The 19627-nt window shown below is 34.5% G+C and overlaps 1 protein-coding gene across 1 annotated transcript; it reads right to left on the minus strand.

Annotated features, from left to right (window-relative positions):
* Nucleotides 1–201: 201 nt before the first annotated feature.
* LOC117331484 (COP9 signalosome complex subunit 1-like) lies at nucleotides 202–17510 on the minus strand. The gene is made up of 14 exons (XM_033890221.1): nucleotides 17441–17510; nucleotides 13565–13654; nucleotides 13184–13368; nucleotides 12290–12451; nucleotides 11960–12095; nucleotides 11568–11645; nucleotides 11099–11236; nucleotides 10660–10754; nucleotides 7414–7519; nucleotides 6829–6909; nucleotides 6380–6517; nucleotides 5981–6067; nucleotides 4578–4625; nucleotides 202–4081 (listed from the first exon to the last, which is right to left on the minus strand). Exons 1-14 carry the CDS (start codon nucleotides 17471–17473, stop codon nucleotides 4007–4009), a joined length of 1452 nt encoding a protein of 483 aa, XP_033746112.1. The 5' UTR covers nucleotides 17474–17510; the 3' UTR covers nucleotides 202–4006.
* Nucleotides 17511–19627: the final 2117 nt, after the last annotated feature.

Below are 19627 nucleotides of genomic sequence, written 5' to 3' on the forward strand. Positions count from 1 at the left end.
CATAATATGAAACAAAATTGTGAATTATTCTGGTCAGATAACACCTTTTACCCCTCAAACATTTTCCATGAAATGTTTGCATGAAGCTTCCATGAAATAAGATGAACCAAAATTGTGAAATACAGTCCCCCTGAGCCTGAGAATAGCTTTATGAAAACCAATTCTGGACTTGGTCCCTTTAAAACACCAAACAAACAACTATGAAAATAATACTTCATTTATTAATAAACAGATTTATTTTTTAAGACTCGACCAAGATACTGTAAGAATGTATAGATCCAAGTTAGTACAACATGAGCGTTTCATCCTAATTTAGGACATATTGTTGACACGACGGTAATAGACTCTCCAGCAGAGTGCTATACAAAAGTTCACCCAAGCTGAAATCTCTGAAAAACAACATTTTGCAGACTACTTTGGATAAATATATGTGACCCAATAGCAGAAGTGCAATACAACAGGTAATGGGCCCCGATACTAGCATTTCTGATTCATAGACTTGATCAAGAATTTTGTTTACCGCCAATTATCTGGGTTTTTTTTTAGGAATTCTAACAAACATCATTCAAAGTAACAGATGTTGTAGCTGCTCAGGATGAAGTACTAGAGTATTCATCCTATAATAAACCCAGGGGGAAATACATCAACTTTTTACAGGACAATGAAATAGCATTTTTATTGAACATAGGAGAGCTTATCACAGGCAAAGCAATGCCAGATAAATTACCTTTAATATCAACACCTACTGGAATGTCAACAGAAAAATGCTGTCCATTTCAGCCACATTTATCTGTGATTCCTGCACATGTTCAAATCGGGGCATTTCCTGAAGAGTGTAGCGGAAATTCTGTGAAAAATGACAAGTCAACAATTCGGAATTACTAAATTCAGAATACCTTAAATTTTTCAGTTTATGCATAATTTATGTTGAAAATTTCATGTTAATTAATTATTGAAAAATGTCTTCATTAGATTATGAAGGTTTAAAATCAACAGTGCTTTTCTTAATGAAGAATCTGAAAACTTGAAATTTTAGTATTTTGGTTGTAGTGTCTACTGAACCACAAGTCATTATACCAAAGGTTGGCAGTTATACACAATGTAGTAAAGTTGCCAACCATTAGAAAATAAATTACGGTTGATGCTAGTGAGTTTGAGAGCATTTTGAACTTGTGGTTCTACTGCATCAAGTAGTGTAGACTGGGCAAAATTAGAAGGAAAACACAGATACTGAACCTCAGTAGAATGGCTCATGACATTTGTTACATTACACAAGACCTGATGGCTATATTTGTAGACCATCACTTTTGGAAGTCCTGGACCACATATATATGCAATCCTGTGCCAACCTAACACAAAAATCTCAAACACTTTCAGATGTATTTGTCAGAAAAGTAAAATGGAAATCACAAGTATAACATTTATTTGATAATGCATCACGAAACATTGTTCTGAACAAGTGTAAGCTGAATTAGATAACCAAGAAAACAAAAATGTAGTCTCGGCAATCTACACACCATAGTATATGTCCAGATTTAGTCATTTCCACGAACCCTACGACACCTGCACAGTATTAAAACTGGTTCATACACAAGTGCTGTAATTGTTCATAAACTCATGAATGTATTACCAAGTTTTGAATCTATACATGTAGTGGTGTTCAAAGATTTCCACCTGGTTTATAAAGTTTTGAATCGGTACATGTACCTGGTCTACTGACATAACAAATCCTGTGTTTTGCCTAAAGAAAACACAGACACCAGCTTCACCAATAGATGTCACATCTCCAAACACATGCAACAAAATCTAGTCTGTGATATCTCACTCCCAATTAAATGCGTAAATGGAACAGTGAACAATTTTCACTCATACATGTTCATGTATATCAAAACTTTTTTTTTTATCAGAACTTTTCTCATCCAAATAATTTTTATAAAAGTCATACATGTATGTATGTGATATGAACAATGTGGGATTTGGTTGACATTTTATTTTACAAAACAAAGCAAAAATGCTGTCTTAGCTTGTTAAAAGTTTGTTGTATTGACATTTTCATGTAGCCACATATACAATGTATATAGTTCCCTGATAAATAAGTTATTGTATAACAAATGTATCACTACACATATACATACAAAATGTACTCTTTTGACTGGCCTGGGCTACATTTCCATTTGTGTTTTTCATGGTTGAATGGGATCATTTGATTGGAATAACAAGAACTGAACTCATCAAATTTTCCTTTATATATTATTTATAAAAATTAATCTTCACAAAATTTTCATACTGTAAAACTATTTCAGCTTTTATCTCGAATTGTGAAATTTTAGTCCTTAAGATAGATATCAGATTGTCACATCTAGCTGGACACTATGATCACATTGGCAGCACATAATGTATTGAGCTATTCATCAAATGACATTAGTAGTACTGATATTATACTGAAACATACTCTACCACGAACAGCAGAGAAAAATATATTTATCATCATCATTCCTCTTTATATACATAAGTTTCTATTCTAAATCACTTGAATCAACATGCAATCTACCTTGTCATGATAACTGCTTAAATATTTTTAATAGTAATAAAAATACAACCTATTCCTGAATTTTTAGCTTTTTCCTTCCATTCCGGTTTCTAACATTGAAAAAGCATGTATGTTTTTAATCCCAGATAACATAAAGCTCTCTTTTCGTTACATTTTGTTCTCTAAAATATAATACACAGCATTTTCTTTCATAACTAGTGTAAATGTCACTATGATAGTTTATCTATCGACTTGAAGATAAATATGATAATTTTATATTCTATGGCACCAAAATGGGTTTACATGACCATTACCTAGACTGAATATTGTATTAAATTTGATTTATTAAAATCTTTTGTATGGTATGAGAAAACATCCCGAATAACCAAATATAGGAACATTGTCCCTCCAGTTTGAGGTGATAACGGCATAATAAATAATGGAGGCGACATTATAGCACAATATCACTGGTAAAGTTGTAAAGCATTATACAAGTACAAGTGATAGCTTTATCAGACTCGCATCATATTTTGCAAACTTAAAGACAAAAAATATTCCAGTGAAAACCGGATATTTCTCAATATCAAAGCACTTAGTCCACATACTGACACATCTGCAGTCACCATTCGTTCATTAAAAAATATTGAATCTTTTAGGTAATATAAAATCACAGAGTAAAGCCAGCATGTACTTTTGTACGAATTATAATCTCACTTTTTCGTACATCCCAATCAATCTACACACAATAAGCATATTGAGAGTAAATGGTGGTTTCAGTATACTTGCATAAAATAAAGACATACAGCCCACATAGCATACTGTCAATCACCGTTCCTCATTCAACTAGAAATCAAGGTAAATAGCACTTATATGTTGGAAGAGCCGCATCGCTCCACCACAGAAACTTGTCCGTTGTTTACTTGTCCAGAGTGCACATAAGCACTATTGGGTCTAAATTTAGGCCCCATATTGAAACAGGTCACGCTCCTAGTTCACACAAATAAATTCTCCTCGGGTACAGCCTGTAGTTTATCAAATGTCTATCTGATCATGACTTTCACACTTTGTATATAGTTTCCATCAGATATATTGATATATAGTTGATGGTTTGAAAATCATATCACCTGGGATTCTGTAAAATTTGGGATTGGTTGCAATGGTGGGGTTGGAATTTTGAATTCTGAGGAAAATTTCGTATCACATAATTATCAACAATTTTTCAACAAGAAAACATATCACAAAACTGTGGAAAAGGTTGAACAGCACAGGATGAATGTCTCTTGTACTCCAGGAGTGCTGGCAGTAGTATGGTTTTAGATTCTGTTAATATGCTGACACTGAGTGCTGGCTAGGAATTTCGCATTCATTGTTCGCGTACTATAACTGGATCCTCGTATCACAGTTGCTGGAAGTCTCTCAAGGTGTATAGTATGCAGGCATCATCAACATACTAGACACACACTCCGTCACCAGAGGTCAGTTCCTCGCCGATGAAGCTGTTCCTGGTGCAATGGACATTTCCCCTCCCTGACCCCCATCTCTTGGCGGTCCCTGTTGATACAGAAAGCAATTTAATGGACAAGCTATTTTCAACATTGTGTCTGTAGAATACCAAAAATGTCACAGTAAATATAATTCAATTTGCAAGGGAATGTTGGTGAAACATATATGGCCCATCTAAATGAAATGTTTTATCCAAACAGAACTTTCATGAAAAAGTATCAGTATCCTTTGCCTATCCATGAGTGAATTATGAACTTCAAATTTTCTAAACCAAGTATGTATGTAACAGAGGTTAGTGTTTGCCCTCCAGAATAGTTTTCCATTCTCCCTGTTGAATTCATTGTCCGACGATATTGTATTGTTTTGGAATTGATAAGATGATACATCTTTCAGAGAAGTATCAACAAGCCTGGAAAAATTTGTAGATTTCGTATTTTGTATCTGTTAGCAGATGATTACATAAAAGGTCAGAAAGTTAACCTAGAAATGTTTAAGTCTCCAATACCACGTCACTAAGAGAAGGTGTCTAAACTCATGTACTTACCTTGACATGAATCTGGTTTTTCAATATTGCAGATCTCAATATAAGAGCCTATCAAAACAAAATGAAAACATTAAACAATTGTTTTCAAAAGATAGCTTAACAGATATTGATTTTCTTGATACATAACCAGAATGTTTAAGTACCGTAAATATTCGCGTATATTGCGCACTTTTTTTTCAAAAATTGACAAGTGAAAAAGACCACTGCGCACTATACGCAAGTACAAGCCTTTTCCAGTCATAATGAATGTGATTTGACTGAGATTTGTGATAGTTTCCTTTCACAGCAGGATTGATTTAATACTTATATATCTATATAACATATATAAAGCATTTAGAAAGTAATAGTTAACAAATAATCAAAGAAATGAATAGTTATTTTGATGTTTAATTCCTTGAAATTGTGTATTTATCAGCAATTACGTGGATTTATCTTAGTCGATCGTGAGCCACACGTTCCGTATACACATACGATCTCACTTGAGCATGTTCCCATATTCAGGTCTAAAACGATGTATAACATCTCAATTAACATCAAACAAAACTTGAAATGATATAGCAGTACTTAGTTATTTCATACTTCTAAATTAATCATCTTATAAATCCAGAGTGCTGCCAGAAACTGATAACGTTCAACTTGTTTATTTACGGAAGCTGTAACAGCATGCATGCGCAATTAGCTGACCAACTGGCCATATAAAATACGATCTGACTGTGAAAACTACTGGGGTACTCTTATTTATCGTCTGCACTGTAGATTTATCCATTACACATGTTAATTCATTGACATAAAAGTTGTGACCAGCACGACGACAGCAGACTTGTTTCCGTACTGTATACAAAATGGCGGCCTGTGTTACATTACAGTCAGCTTACTAGTCAATCTTGTTATAATTGAGCTTAATTAGCTTTGTATGTTCGTGGACAGACAACACAAGAGATCATACCTGCGTGAAAATCACAAGGTAATTGGGGGTAGGATTAATTATTTTGTTTGTACAACAGCGTAGATGGGACCGCTTCAATTTGCAAGCTGACTAGGCCTGTCGCGGTATAATGTAAACAACCTGTCAATCCAATGTGTCAAATCTGACCGGTAATTCCAATTAAATGTGGTAAATAAGCTTTCATAAGTTACAAATTCCTATCATCTTATGCTTTAGAATTCATCTACCGCTCAGTTGAATATTGAAAAAAAAAATTGTTCATTTTTTTTTTTTTTTGAAAATGAACCTCAAAAACGTACCTGCGCACTATACGCGAGTGCGCACTATACCCGAATATTTACGGTACTAGTTGAAAATTCAAACTCCACATCTTCAGTAACATTTACTGAATACTGTAAATGGCAGCAGAAAAATTTATCTTAACACATTCAAATATCAGTTTGAAAACTGTATATACCCTTGTTCGCCTTTGGTATTCCTTTCCCATGGAGAGTGACTTCTCAAATGTTGTACTTCTTTGATCTGTATCTTTTGCATATAAAATCTGCATTGTAGAAAGACATAGTATATTCATTATTTCATAGATTTTGAAATATCTTGATAGTAAGTATGTTTTTTTCTTGACTTTCAGATGCACTCATTTGTTGAGATAGAGGTTTACACCTGTATCCGAGTTCAAAAAGCTGCATACAGAGTTTATTTACTTTGTTGTAAAAGGATGTGTGGTTAATCAGATTACTTCACTTATTTTGTGAGAAATAATGAGAGCATTCCAAATATTTTTCATTCAAGAAACAATGATAGCATTCCATATACATCTGTTTTTGTGAGAATATTGTGAGAACACTAGATTTACTTTGTTGTGAGAGTCTATTCTGGCATTGATCTGTCCCTCAAGAATAAGCTGCATGAGTTCATCTTCCAGACCGGTGACTGACGTGTTGAAGGCCTCGGCCATCTTTCTCATGTCTGCTGATAGATATGGGCTGAAGTACTGAAGAAACACAAACATTGAAAAATGTGATTAAATCTACAATGATAAGCATCCTTTATTTGTTATATGTATATATTTGAAATAATTAAAATGTTTTATTGTAATTCAGAACTCCATTAAAAAGCCTTTTATTGTAGTACTAAGTAGATGATTGTATAATCAACTTCATAAGAACTTTCTGGGAACCATGAATATCACAAATTATACTTTTGTTAACCATGGCCATTGTTAAACCTAGTTCATACAACATATGTTTAAAGTAAATTGGATCTGAAAAAATGCAGATTACAGGACTGTCACCAATGACTTACCTGACATAGGGCTCTGTTGCGAATTTGTGAGTACAATACATTAACATGGGGAGCTAAGTACATATCCAGTAAAAGGTTGTCCTGCAAATACAAGATCAGTCCATATGAGTGTGTGACGCAGTCCAATAAAATGTTCAGGTGTATCATTTAGCTACATATACATGTACTGCATGTAGTGAAAAAAAGTATGTATAACAAACCTGGGGGGATCTAATAAGGTTAAATTTCATTGTTGTCTAAGATGTTTTTTTTAATAAAATTCTTTGCCAAAAGACATTTATCCCATCCTTATTTTGTTGGTATATTAAGTTTATTTGTAATCATCTTCTGTTTTGTTTTGATATCATGGTCACTTAACTGCTCTGAATGTTACTTTATATAAACATAGATCTTCTAGATTCCAGGAATCAAACTAGCATGTGTTACTTTTACTGAACACTTCAGAATTAATGGTCCATTATACGAAAGTGAAAACATGAAACGATCAGTTCAAAGAGTTATAACTAACAGACTTATTAGATATTGATTAATACTAAGAGTAACAGCTATTTATAACCCCCTATAAAATTTTCTTTTATTACTCACCTTGATTTCTCCTAGAAGCTTTAAACATGATGCATATTTTGACTCATAAAATTTGTGAAGAATGTCTCGTAACTGTGGTTCCAATTCCAAGAACAATTTAAAAGAACTGAAATGTAAAAATAAACTTTTTTTAGAGATGGGACTAAAACCTAATTCTACTAAAGTCTTCCTTATTTTATAGCACCATGTAGCATGCTGTTACTACAAATGAAATGAGTTGATTACATGAAAGGTTATTTATAACATGTCATTGAACACTTTCTTGATAAACTAGGATTGCCGTGTACATATCTACTGTAATAGGCGGTACATTGTATTCAATCTTTTTTCTGTCTATATAGACACCAAGTAAGCCCCCTCCCCTAGTGTAAAGTTTAGTACAGTGTACATATCTACTGTAATAGACGATACATTGTATTCAATCTTTTTTCTGTCTATATAGACACCAAGTAAGCCCCATCCCCTAGTGTAAAGTTTAGTACAGTGTACATATCTACTGTAATAGGCGATACATTGTATTCAATCTTTTTTCTGTCTATATAGACACCCAAGTAAGCCCCGTCCCCTAGTGTAAAGTTTAGTACAGTGTACATATCTACTGTAATAGGCGATACATTGTATTCAATCTTTTTTCTGTCTATATAGACACCCAAGTAAGCCCCCTCCCCTAGTGTAAAGTTTAGTACAGTGTACATATCTACTGTAATAGACGATACATTGTATTCAATCTTTTTTCTGTCTATATAGACACCCAAGTAAGCCCCGTCCCCTAGTGTAAAGTTTAGTACAGTGTACATATCTACTGTAATAGGCGATACATTGTATTCAATCTTTTTTCTGTCTATATAGACACCAAGTAAGCCCCGTCCCCTAGTGTAAAGTTTAGTACAGTGTACATATCTACTGTAATAGGTGATACATTGTATTCAATCTTTTTTCTGTCTATATAGACACCAAGTAAGCCCCGTCCCCTAGTGTAAAGTTTAGTACAGTGTACATATCTACTGTAATAGGCGATACATTGTATTCAATCTTTTTTCTGTCTATATAGACACCAAGTAAGCCCCCTCCCCTAGTGAAAAGTTTAGTACAGTGTACATATCTACTGTAATAGACGATACATTGTATTCAATCTTTTTTCTGTCTATATAGACACCAAGTAAGCCCCGTCCCCTAGTGTAAAGTTTAGTACAGTGTACATATCTACTGTAATAGACGATACATTGTATTCAATCTTTTTTCTGTCTATATAGACACCCAAGTAAGCCCCGTCCCCTAGTGTAAAGTTTAGTACAGTGTACATATCTACTGTAATAGACGATACATTGTATTCAATCTTTTTTCTGTCTATATAGACACCCAAGTAAGCCCCGTCCCCTAGTGTAAAGTTTAGTACAGTGTACATATCTACTGTAATAGGCGATACATTGTATTCAATCTTTTTTCTGTCTATATAGACACCAAGTAAGCCCCCTCCCCTAGTGAAAAGTTTAGTACAGTGTACATATCTACTGTAATAGACGATACATTGTATTCAATCTTTTTTCTGTCTATATAGACACCAAGTAAGCCCCGTCCCCTAGTGTAAAGTTTAGTACAGTGTACATATCTACTGTAATAGACGATACATTGTATTCAATCTTTTTTCTGTCTATATAGACACCCAAGTAAGCCCCGTCCCCTAGTGTAAAGTTTAGTACAGTGTACATATCTACTGTAATAGACGATACATTGTATTCAATCTTTTTTCTGTCTATATAGACACCCAAGTAAGCCCCGTCCCCTAGTGTAAAGTTTAGTACAGTGTACATATCTACTGTAATAGACGATACATTGTATTCAATCTTTTTTCTGTCTATATAGACACCAAGTAAGCCCCCTCCCCTAGTGTAAAGTTTAGTACAGTGTACATATCTACTGTAATAGGCGATTGATTGTATTCAATCTTTTTTCTGTCTATATAGACACCCAAGTAAGCCCCGTCCCCTAGTGTAAAGTTTAGTACAGTGTACATATCTACTGTAATAGGCGATACATTGTATTCAATCTTTTTTCTGTCTATATAGACACCAAGTAAGCCCCCTCCCCTAGTGTAAAGTTTAGTACAGTGTACATATCTACTGTAATAGGCGATTGATTGTATTCAATCTTTTTTCTGTCTATATAGACACCCAAGTAAGCCCCCTCCCCTAGTGTAAAGTTTAGTACAGTGTACATATCTACTGTAATAGGCGATACATTGTATTCAATCTTTTTTCTGTCTATATAGACCCCCAAGTAAGCCCCCTCCCCTAGTGTAAAGTTTAGTACAGTGTACATATCTACTGTAATAGACGATACATTGTATTCAATCTTTTTTCTGTCTATATAGACACCAAGTAAGCCCCGTCCCCTAGTGTAAAGTTTAGTATTCAAGTTTGGAGTTATAGAGACCCCCAAGTAAGCCCCCTCCCCTAGTGTAAAGTTTAGTACAGTGTACATATCTACTGTAATAGGCAGTACATTGTATTCAATCTTTTTTCTGTCTATATAGACACCAAGTAAGCCCCCTCCCCTAGTGTAAAGTTTAGTACAGTGTACATATCTACTGTAATAGACGATACATTGTATTCAATCTTTTTTCTGTCTATATAGACACCCAAGTAAGCCCCGTCCCCTAGTGTAAAGTTTAGTACAGTGTACATATCTACTGTAATAGACGATACATTGTATTCAATCTTTTTTCTGTCTATATAGACACCAAGTAAGCCCCCTCCCCTAGTGTAAAGTTTAGTACAGTGTACAAATCTACTGTAATAGGCGATACATTGTATTCAATCTTTTTTTCTGTCTATATAGACACCAAGTTAGCCCCCTCCCCTAGTGTAAAGTTTAGTACAGTGTACATATCTACTGTAATAGGTGATACATTGTATTCAATCTTTTTTCTGTCTATATAGACACCAAGTAAGCCCCCTCCCCTAGTGTAAAGTTTAGTATTCAAGTTTGGAGAGGGCTTAATTGTGAATCACATTTAGCTCAGTTTTAAAAATTGTGATTCTGCAAAATCAAAGAAGGGGGCTCAACTATGGGCAGGGGCTTACTTATCAACACATAAAATAACATGTTAAAATTAACACACAATTAACATCAATCAAAGTTGTCGACTGTCACAAACACTTTTCAATGTCTTCCAGTTACAACAAAATTTTTAATAACACAAATTAATACTTGAAATACAGGGGCTATAATAAAGTTGAACTGTACCTGCTAGATATAACATTTTTCTGTAACTCCTGTCTGTCAAATGAAGCCAAAGCACAAAATACGCCATAGGTGGCTACATTACTAGCAGACAGCAACTGAAAAAGATATTTTTTTTTAAAGCTGGTATTATGGAATAATCACCTTACAGATAAATAACCTAGTTTTCAAGAAGGTGCCAAAGCTTCCAAACTTTTGTTAATATAAATCCCAGACCTGAATGGAAACTCTTCAGAAAAGGTACCAAGTAGCTTATTAAGTAAAACCACATGAATTATCATAAATTATGCACTTCTTATGACAAGGAAAGAAAAAGTGCCTGGTTTACAAATATTTTTTTGCAAGCATATTATACTTTCAAATGTATTGTTAGCTTAATTTTGTCCTGGTTACAAACAAACCTGTTTAATGTACCATTACGGAATACAATATCATGCTATACCTCAGGAAAGTCACAGAAGTCAAAATTCGCTTGCAGGAAGTATTTAGCAGCAGATTTGTATTTCTTTGTGGCAAGATCTGCTAGGCCTGCTGCACATTTCAATTTGGTTAAAACTGCCTGTCCCCCATCCTTTCCATGCTGGAAGTAAAATTTCAAAAGAATTAAGGGGAAAGCACTGTATTGAACCATTTACAAGTCAATAATTTAACACTTAACAAAACATTTTACTGTCACAAACAATTGATCATACTTTTTCAATGTCATTTTGGAGTTGAGAATGTATTTCATATAAAGGGTTTTTTCTGGGGCTGTTAATGCCCCCCATACCCAATTGAAATTATTTTATATTTAAACCAATTTCCGAAAATTTGCAGTTTACTTGAGAAAAAAATCTTCACCAATTTTCTTCCCAAACTGAGACAAAAAGGCGCCATCCTGAACCAGTGATAAAAAGCTCAGATCTACTTACCTCTGTCATTTCAGGTGTGCTCTCTGCTTTATTTACGTAACTCTGTACATGGGACCAGTTTTGTAGATACACACTAACCTGTACAATAAGATATTTCTATGACAGGAATGTCGCAGTATTTCCAATAAATCTATACTGTAAAAAAACTTCTTATCAAATATACAGCTATAATGTTTTACATCTTTCCAATAATGAAATATTACTGAAAATCTGTTGTGACTCATCTTGAAATGAAACAAGTGGTGCATTCATTTAAATCTCAATGTTAATGCGTTGTTACTGCCTATTTCTAAAACACTATTTTGATATATATCTTAAACCTCAAAAATATTGTGGGGGTTTTCCCTCCTCAAGAAATTCAGATTTATTTTAGTTTTGAGTTTAAATCTTACCTTGATAACATTTAGACACATATTGACTACATGTTTAGAGATTGTGCAGTAATCCCTAGCCCTGGAATAACACTTGAGTGCATTACTTAAATCTCCACAGTCCAAATGGTGATCACCAAGATCGTCATGTCCTCGTCTGTGAAAGTTAAAAATATCACTTGTACTATCTGCCACAGCAATTCTTTTTTCTATTCATATGAACTTTTTTATTTGGATAGATAGATCAAATCTGAATCAATTTGGATGTTAAGTTACACAAAATACAATGAATATGAAATATCACTGGCCGAGTACAATTTTTACAGTTAACATCTTTTAACATCTACTCACCTTATGCTTTCTTTGATTGAATTACTTTTATAGTTTTTCAGATCTGTATCTAGCTTCTCCAACTTGAGGGCAGCTTTCTTTGCCGTTGTTTCTATCCATTGCGTATCTAGGGCTGGCATGTTGTGAACTACGCCAGCAACAGCATCTGGTAAACTTGAAGAACTGTCATCAGAATAAAAGAAAGTACATAATACTGATATGTTGATTATTCACTAATAATTGACGGAGGTAACTCCCAGGAAATTGTGCACAACAAATTAAGGTACTAATTATGTGCACTAAGTTTCACATAAATTCTGCGAGAAGCAACGGTAGCTATTCAGACAAACTTCCAGATATCATGAAATGCGTGTAACTCCCAGTTAAACTCGAATCAGTTTGATAATGATTGGTTGACACAGAAATCTGCATTACTTGACAAATTTGGTTGCCAGGGAAAAGACAAATCTTTCTTGACCGAGGTAGGTAAAGACAGCTGACACGTGCTATGATATCCTTAAATATAATGAATCGTTTCTGTGACATCATTGTATTGTTTCTTTGATGTCACAAAATTGTTGTTAATGGAGAATATCCCATTCTCAACAACAGGATTTTTGTTGTTGTTGTTGAGAAATTGCATATATGTTTAATCTGACTGGAATTATGTTTATTGATGATCATGTGAGAAAAAAAATGTGAGAGAAATAATCAAATATGGGCAAGCCTTATGCTGAACAGTGAAACACAGGTTGAGATAGCCTTGTAGTCCATGGAACAGACCAATGTAAGATTCTATTATTCCCAGTAATACTCTACAATCAGCACCGTTTTACCACCATCTAACTTTATTATGCAGGCATAATGAGTAATGATATTGAAATCATGTTTATCTGTGATGATAACACTACTTACGAAGCCACAGCTTCCTGAAGTTTTCTGTGGATTTCTTGATACAAGTTTGTATTGTATGTCGTCATTACATAGGAGAGAGCCATTCGAAGTGCTTCCACACGCAGACTTGGACAGTGCTCTGCGATAAACAGCTGTCTCTTTAAACGGGCCAGGCCTGTGTACTGACTTGCATACTGCTCCAAATCCTGTAATTAATGATTTTTTTTAAAGCAACATATATTTTAAGAGAAAAAATTAATATTACATTTAATTTTATGAAACACTGAAACATGGATAAAAACACAGAATTTACAGTACAACGTTTTGAATTCTCTATCTGTCACTGAGATGTACATGTAATTTTCAGATGTCATCAAATCTGTGTGTTATATATATACTCACTAGTGATGTATTTTCTACTTGGTACTGATTATCCTCCACATTGTCATTTTCTTCTGGTTGAGCATCCACCTGCATGGGCTCAACAGCACCCTGGTGACAAATCAAATAGTAACATATGTTTTATAAAAAAATATTAATTACTCAATAATAAAGATACTCAATAGTTTAGAAACGAATATGATCAAGTCAGCTGTCAGTAAAAAAAGCTTGCACTGAGCCAGATATTTCTTTCACAGGATTGTTTTGTGATTATTACGCTTCAATTCATTAAATTGACATTAATGTTGATTTTTTCTACACTGCAGACAAAGTACATGTACATTAATTTGGTCACTAACAAACTGGTCTACATAATATAAATTTGATGTGAATATGGAATCAGATGCTAGGTAGATAAAATTACCTGGATTATAAAGTTAGCTGCCACTTCAAGCTAGCTATTCCATGTACATGTATATATGCATTGTTTACATCAAAAGAATTACAGCAGTTTTACTTTATTTCAAATTAATCAAATGTTTCTCTTATTAAGATGCAGTTTACTGTTGATTCATGACCAATAGATATCAATTCAGAACTGATATTTTGTGGATATCTCTATAATCATCTGGTTTTCATACTAACAAATATATAAGGCATACCACACCATTACTACTTTTATAATACACTGCTGACAAAAACACAATCTCTTGTGTGTATTTATTATTACTATAAACTTAACGGTACAAACTACATGATATTTTTAACACCTTTAGTAAACAGCTGTGTACATAAACCTGTGTTAATTTAGTCCCTAAATGTGTTTGGTTTCATTTATATAGTATTTATAATGTACACAAATAAAACAATTTTAGCTGGTACAAGAATTGTACCTAATTATATGTTTCGTGTCAGGGCTCTTTGAGAGTTTTTTGGGGTTGTTAAAGGGCCCCATATTCCTAATTGAAATTACTTCATATCTATGCCAAATTCGCAAAATTTGCAGTTTCCTCCCGAAAACATCTTTCCCAATTCATCAATTTTCTTCTCCAAATAAGACAAAAAGGCCCCATCCCAAACCAGTGAGAAAATGCTGTGTGTGTACATAATCCACTTGGGCATATCATCGGGATTAAGGCAAAATGTGGTATTTATTCTACTTGTTGTTCTTAAAACCTAAATCAGATTAAATAAAGCTCAACCCCCAGCCAAAAAAATGTATGGCAAACTGCAGAGGAAGTTTAGACTTTAAAATGTGTGTTGGGATGGCCATGTATAGAATGTATTTGGAAAGAAATTCTGCTGAAATAAGAGCTTAATGCAAACTTCAACACAGTAAAATTAATTAACATAGTCTAATTAATGGTTGTATAGAATATAAGTGCATGTTCTTTGAGAGAAATTAAGCTTAATCTAAAGGAACAACTTAAACAATGTATAATATATCTAAACATTGTACAATCAATGTAACCCTCATCTAAAGAACAACTTCAACATTGTACAATATATTTAAAAATTGAACAATCAATTTAACCCTCATCTTATTATAAGCAAACAACTTAATCATTGTACAATATATTTAAACATTGTACAATGTAATTAACAAGGTCCAATTAATGGTAACATGCATATGGAATTTCAGAATATGAAATGTGTGTTTGGATGGCCATAATATATTCCAGGGTTGGTTATGACAGCACTTGTAATTAAAGAAAAAACATAACCTAAATGGTAAACATTGGTTTGGTAAGAAACATAGTGCAATTAAACATCAAGTATAAGCTAAAATCTTAATAAAAACCATGTGCTGAAATGTTCTTGCTTATTCGTAATTATAAAACAGGTTTGATAATTATAGTTCTTGTAATTATTTGAACAGATTAGAGTTCAACACAAATATTGGCACTGTTACTGCCGGAAAAGTAATGCCTATGAAGCCTATGTATGCCTTGCTTCTCAACTCTGTCTCACACAAGACAACACATGTCAGGAGTCAGGACAGGAGTAGCTATAAAGTGACATCTTCAAAAATGATAGAAGATTCAATGATATGTTCCAAATTATCATCAGTTGCAAATATATGTCTTTGTTTACTAAAACTTTCACACAAAAGGAATCTTTCTCCTGACCAAACTTTGATGATTAATTAGGAATTTTAGCAAGATTTTCTCAGGGAAAGGATCCCTTATCTAGCCTCAAGTTCTACTGTAGGAAAATCCCTGGCTATTGCCACTGATCATGACAAATTGATAATCTTGAAAAAATTGAAATGCACATATATAATATTTCAATAAGCCAGAAGTGTTTTTTTTATGGTGGAAGTGTAAATAAATATTCCTTGGTTCAATATCTTGTACACCAACTTTGTGCATGCATGCACAAACTATTGTCAGGTAATTTTTCCCGTATACCATTTAATACATTCTAAATCTGATTAAGAATTCTAAAAGTCAAATTATTATTTCCCTTCAATCTGAATGGTCAAAACATATGAAAAATAGACAAAGAATCAAATATGATTTTTGGGGACAAAAACATACTCTCAAGGGTCTACTGGATGGCCGATCAATCAAACATTCAGGGCGAATTTGTTCTCCTAAAACCAGTTTTAGTTTCGAACCGGTTCTGTAAACTTTCCATTTGTTGAGTAAACCAGTTTCAAACCACATTTAAACTGAAACCGGTTCATTCATTTGTTTCTGATAAACCTAAACTAGTTTATTAAACCATTCAAACCACCACCGGTTGTGGTTTGGAAGGTTTCGTTTCTGAAAACAAGATGGCGAATGTTGTCAACACACATACAGAATGTGCTCTTGAAGTGCGCTACGTGCTCCAAACTTGCCAGTTATGGCTTGTAGAGTCATTTGACTGGACAAATAAAATATAAATTATAAATATTAATAATTGTTTTCCCATTGGTATGACAGTGTTCCCTTGTGTTTGAAAGAAAGTCTGCTAGAATTGCATGCGTTTCCCTGTCATTGCATTGAATTGTGGAAGTATGTCTTCAACATAATTTGGGATTCGGGGGATTTTTGTGCGTTCAGGAGGTATTAACGTTTCAAATACTGCTCTGAAGCTTTTTCTCCCAAAGACACCATATTGAAAACTAGAATTTCGCATTTGTTTCTCAAGAGCAAACCAGTTTTAGTTTACAAACCGTTTTGAAAACCAGGTTTAAACCATAAACCCAAACCAGTTTATTTGCAACAAATTTGCCCTCAGAATGCCCCATCCATACCAAACCATATGAGGGAGGAATTGTAAATGTCTGCAATTCATACGAATGTAAAGACAAAGTGATTACCACTAAACATATCCTTTTTTAGTGTGTGTTTAGGATGTGTGTCATTAGCCATAACAGCAATATATACCAGTTTCTTGCCGATTTTAAATTTGTAAGTAATTAGTTGTAATCGTAACCTCTTTAACAAGACATGAGCTTTTTCATTTGACTCGTGTCTACAAGCTATAAATGCCTAAATGTCCATAATCATCAACATTCTGGTGGCGTGATTTATCCTAATGGAGACGACCGAATAACTACGATATTGATAATAGTTTTGGGTACTTGATCAATGAAAGACAACGATAAGACAAAATGAGAAGAAACCAAACGAGAGTTAAAAAATCTACAGCAATTAATCTACAGTAAATTGCAATGTCAGTACAACTTTCAATCAGGTAACAAGCGTGTGATGTAAACGATCACCAATGACATGACAGTTCATATGGCAAGACCACATCTCCGCCATGTTTGTTACTCATGTGCATGAAGCGGTGTGTTTGACACTTCAACAAGCATCACTGGTTAGTGCAAACTTATTGACCGTCAGGCATCAAAGTAAATTAAGTTGTTCGTTACTTGTAATGGCGTTTAAATGGATGATATACCTGAAATAATCCCTGGTGAATTGCAAGCGGCATCTTTCCGGAAGCTTCTCTCACATCTTCCGGACATGGAAATGCGCAAAAGCGACGATCCCGGTCACACAAACGTTTCTAAAACCCCACACATTTTAAGCGCGAAAATGTAAACGCGTATAAATCAAATCCTTAGGGTCTAAGGCAAATCTTCACCAAAATATCATCCGTTTTTATTGATATTAGTTTACAATGGGTAATTACAAAAACGCGTGAAAGTTGATTTTACCTCGAATATTACGCGAAAAATCTAAATTTCGGGGTTATATCAGAGACATATATAGAGAGATAAGTAACATCGCTATTTCCCCGTACAAGTGGTGGCTCCCTTTATTCGTGACCACTCAAGCATATCCCTTATCGAGAGCGCCCTGTCCCCTATCAAACACACGCGAGCACAGGTAAAATCGGGCTTTGCGCATGTGTGTATCGATGTACTGGAACTTATTCGACATGTTCTGGTTAATCCGCCATTACGTCAGACCAAAACATCGTCATTTTAAACACACACAAAAAGCACGTCGTTTTATTTTGGCCACTACAAAAGTTACCACATTAACCAAAAACTATTATACCTATGGGATGTAGTCTTATTGATCATGCACATTGTTGTCATTTATCCGTATTTTCGAAAATCCATTGGGTCCTATTCGACAAGCCGCCATTACGTCAGACCAAAACATCGTCAATTTTAAACACACACAAAAAGCACATCGTTTTATCTAGGTCACTACAAAAGTTAACACATTAACCAAAAACTATCATACCTATGGAATGTGGTCTTGTTTATCATGCACATTGTTGTCATTTATCCGTATTCTCGAAAACCCCATAGGGACTTTTCGAAAATTGGAGATTCCCGCCGATCTTTCCTGCGGTGTGCTTGACTTTCATACTCAAAATACAAACACTTGGACAGCAAATTGTGATATATTTCATATTGATGACACTTCTGCACTTTGGTATTAATAAAATATTAAAGCACATAATTGGATCTTGGTGATGATTTCAAATAGAAATTATCGATAATTATGTGTCTGATTTTCAAGTTTTCTCCAATATGGCGTCTAGTGAAGACTGAACCGAGCGACCGCAAAGGACTGTGGGAAGGTCAGGGGCCACCACGTTGATATAAGGGCAAATAGAGAGCTGCGAATCTCTCTATATATGTCTCTGGTTATATGACCTGGGCCGGGGCCTGTTTGTTTATGCGGACAAACCAGTTCGTCAGTTTTTAAATGTAACATTTGTCAAGGCTCGTCAAAAACCAATATAAAATCAGCAGGTCCGTCTGTATTTCATAAACGAACAACATCGGTCCAACTGGTCCGTCCGTTTGGACAGAGGCCCTAGTTCTATACGAAAACAACGAACAGGAATACAAGATATCGGTGTTGAAAGAAAGGGGAAATATCTAAGATCCCAACTGTTGCCATGGGGACAATCTATGTCGGCCTCTTCAATGTCCCCTAAAAAGAAGCAGAAGACAAAATTCGTCGCCTCTTACGACATGCAGTGAGAGTGAAAGTGTGATTTTCAAATGAGACCGTTGTTGATTGTATCCCCACCCCTGTTGGGGTTTCAAATGATACTCCGCCCGTATTCACGTGAATCTAATTCGAACTGACCCTATACGCGCGAACCTGGTTAGAATGGGGGAAAAAATCTACCCACAGACATAGCAGCTAGCAAGCGTGACTCTCTTCTTTCAAAACCAGACTGGTAGACTCTATAAAATAATACTTTGGTCAGCCTCAATAATTAACAAACGACTAGATCATATACATATGAAAACGCGTAATAATTTGACCGAATAAGCACTAATATAGTACGATCTGAATTACATACAGAGTGTATAGAACACGATAATACTATAATATATAATATATCAGGTGACATTTAGGTACAAAATCATAGGTTTCATAGCTAGATCTAGTACACAGTGAGCAGATCAAATGACCCCCCCCCCCCCCCCCCCCCTTTTTTTCGGAGGAGGAAAATTTTTTTATAGCCTTAAAATACCTTGGAGCTTAATATATATAAACGGTCACGCACGCGTAACACACTGCGATCTCCGATTTCTGATCCGTTAGCGAAAAAAATGTTTTAAAAGTCTTCTTTTTTTTTTTAGTCCATATAATAAATATGGTGTATTAA

The sequence above is a fragment of the Pecten maximus genome, chromosome 1 (assembly GCF_902652985.1).
Source record: "Pecten maximus chromosome 1, xPecMax1.1, whole genome shotgun sequence".
Taxonomy (NCBI): domain Eukaryota; kingdom Metazoa; phylum Mollusca; class Bivalvia; order Pectinida; family Pectinidae; genus Pecten; species Pecten maximus.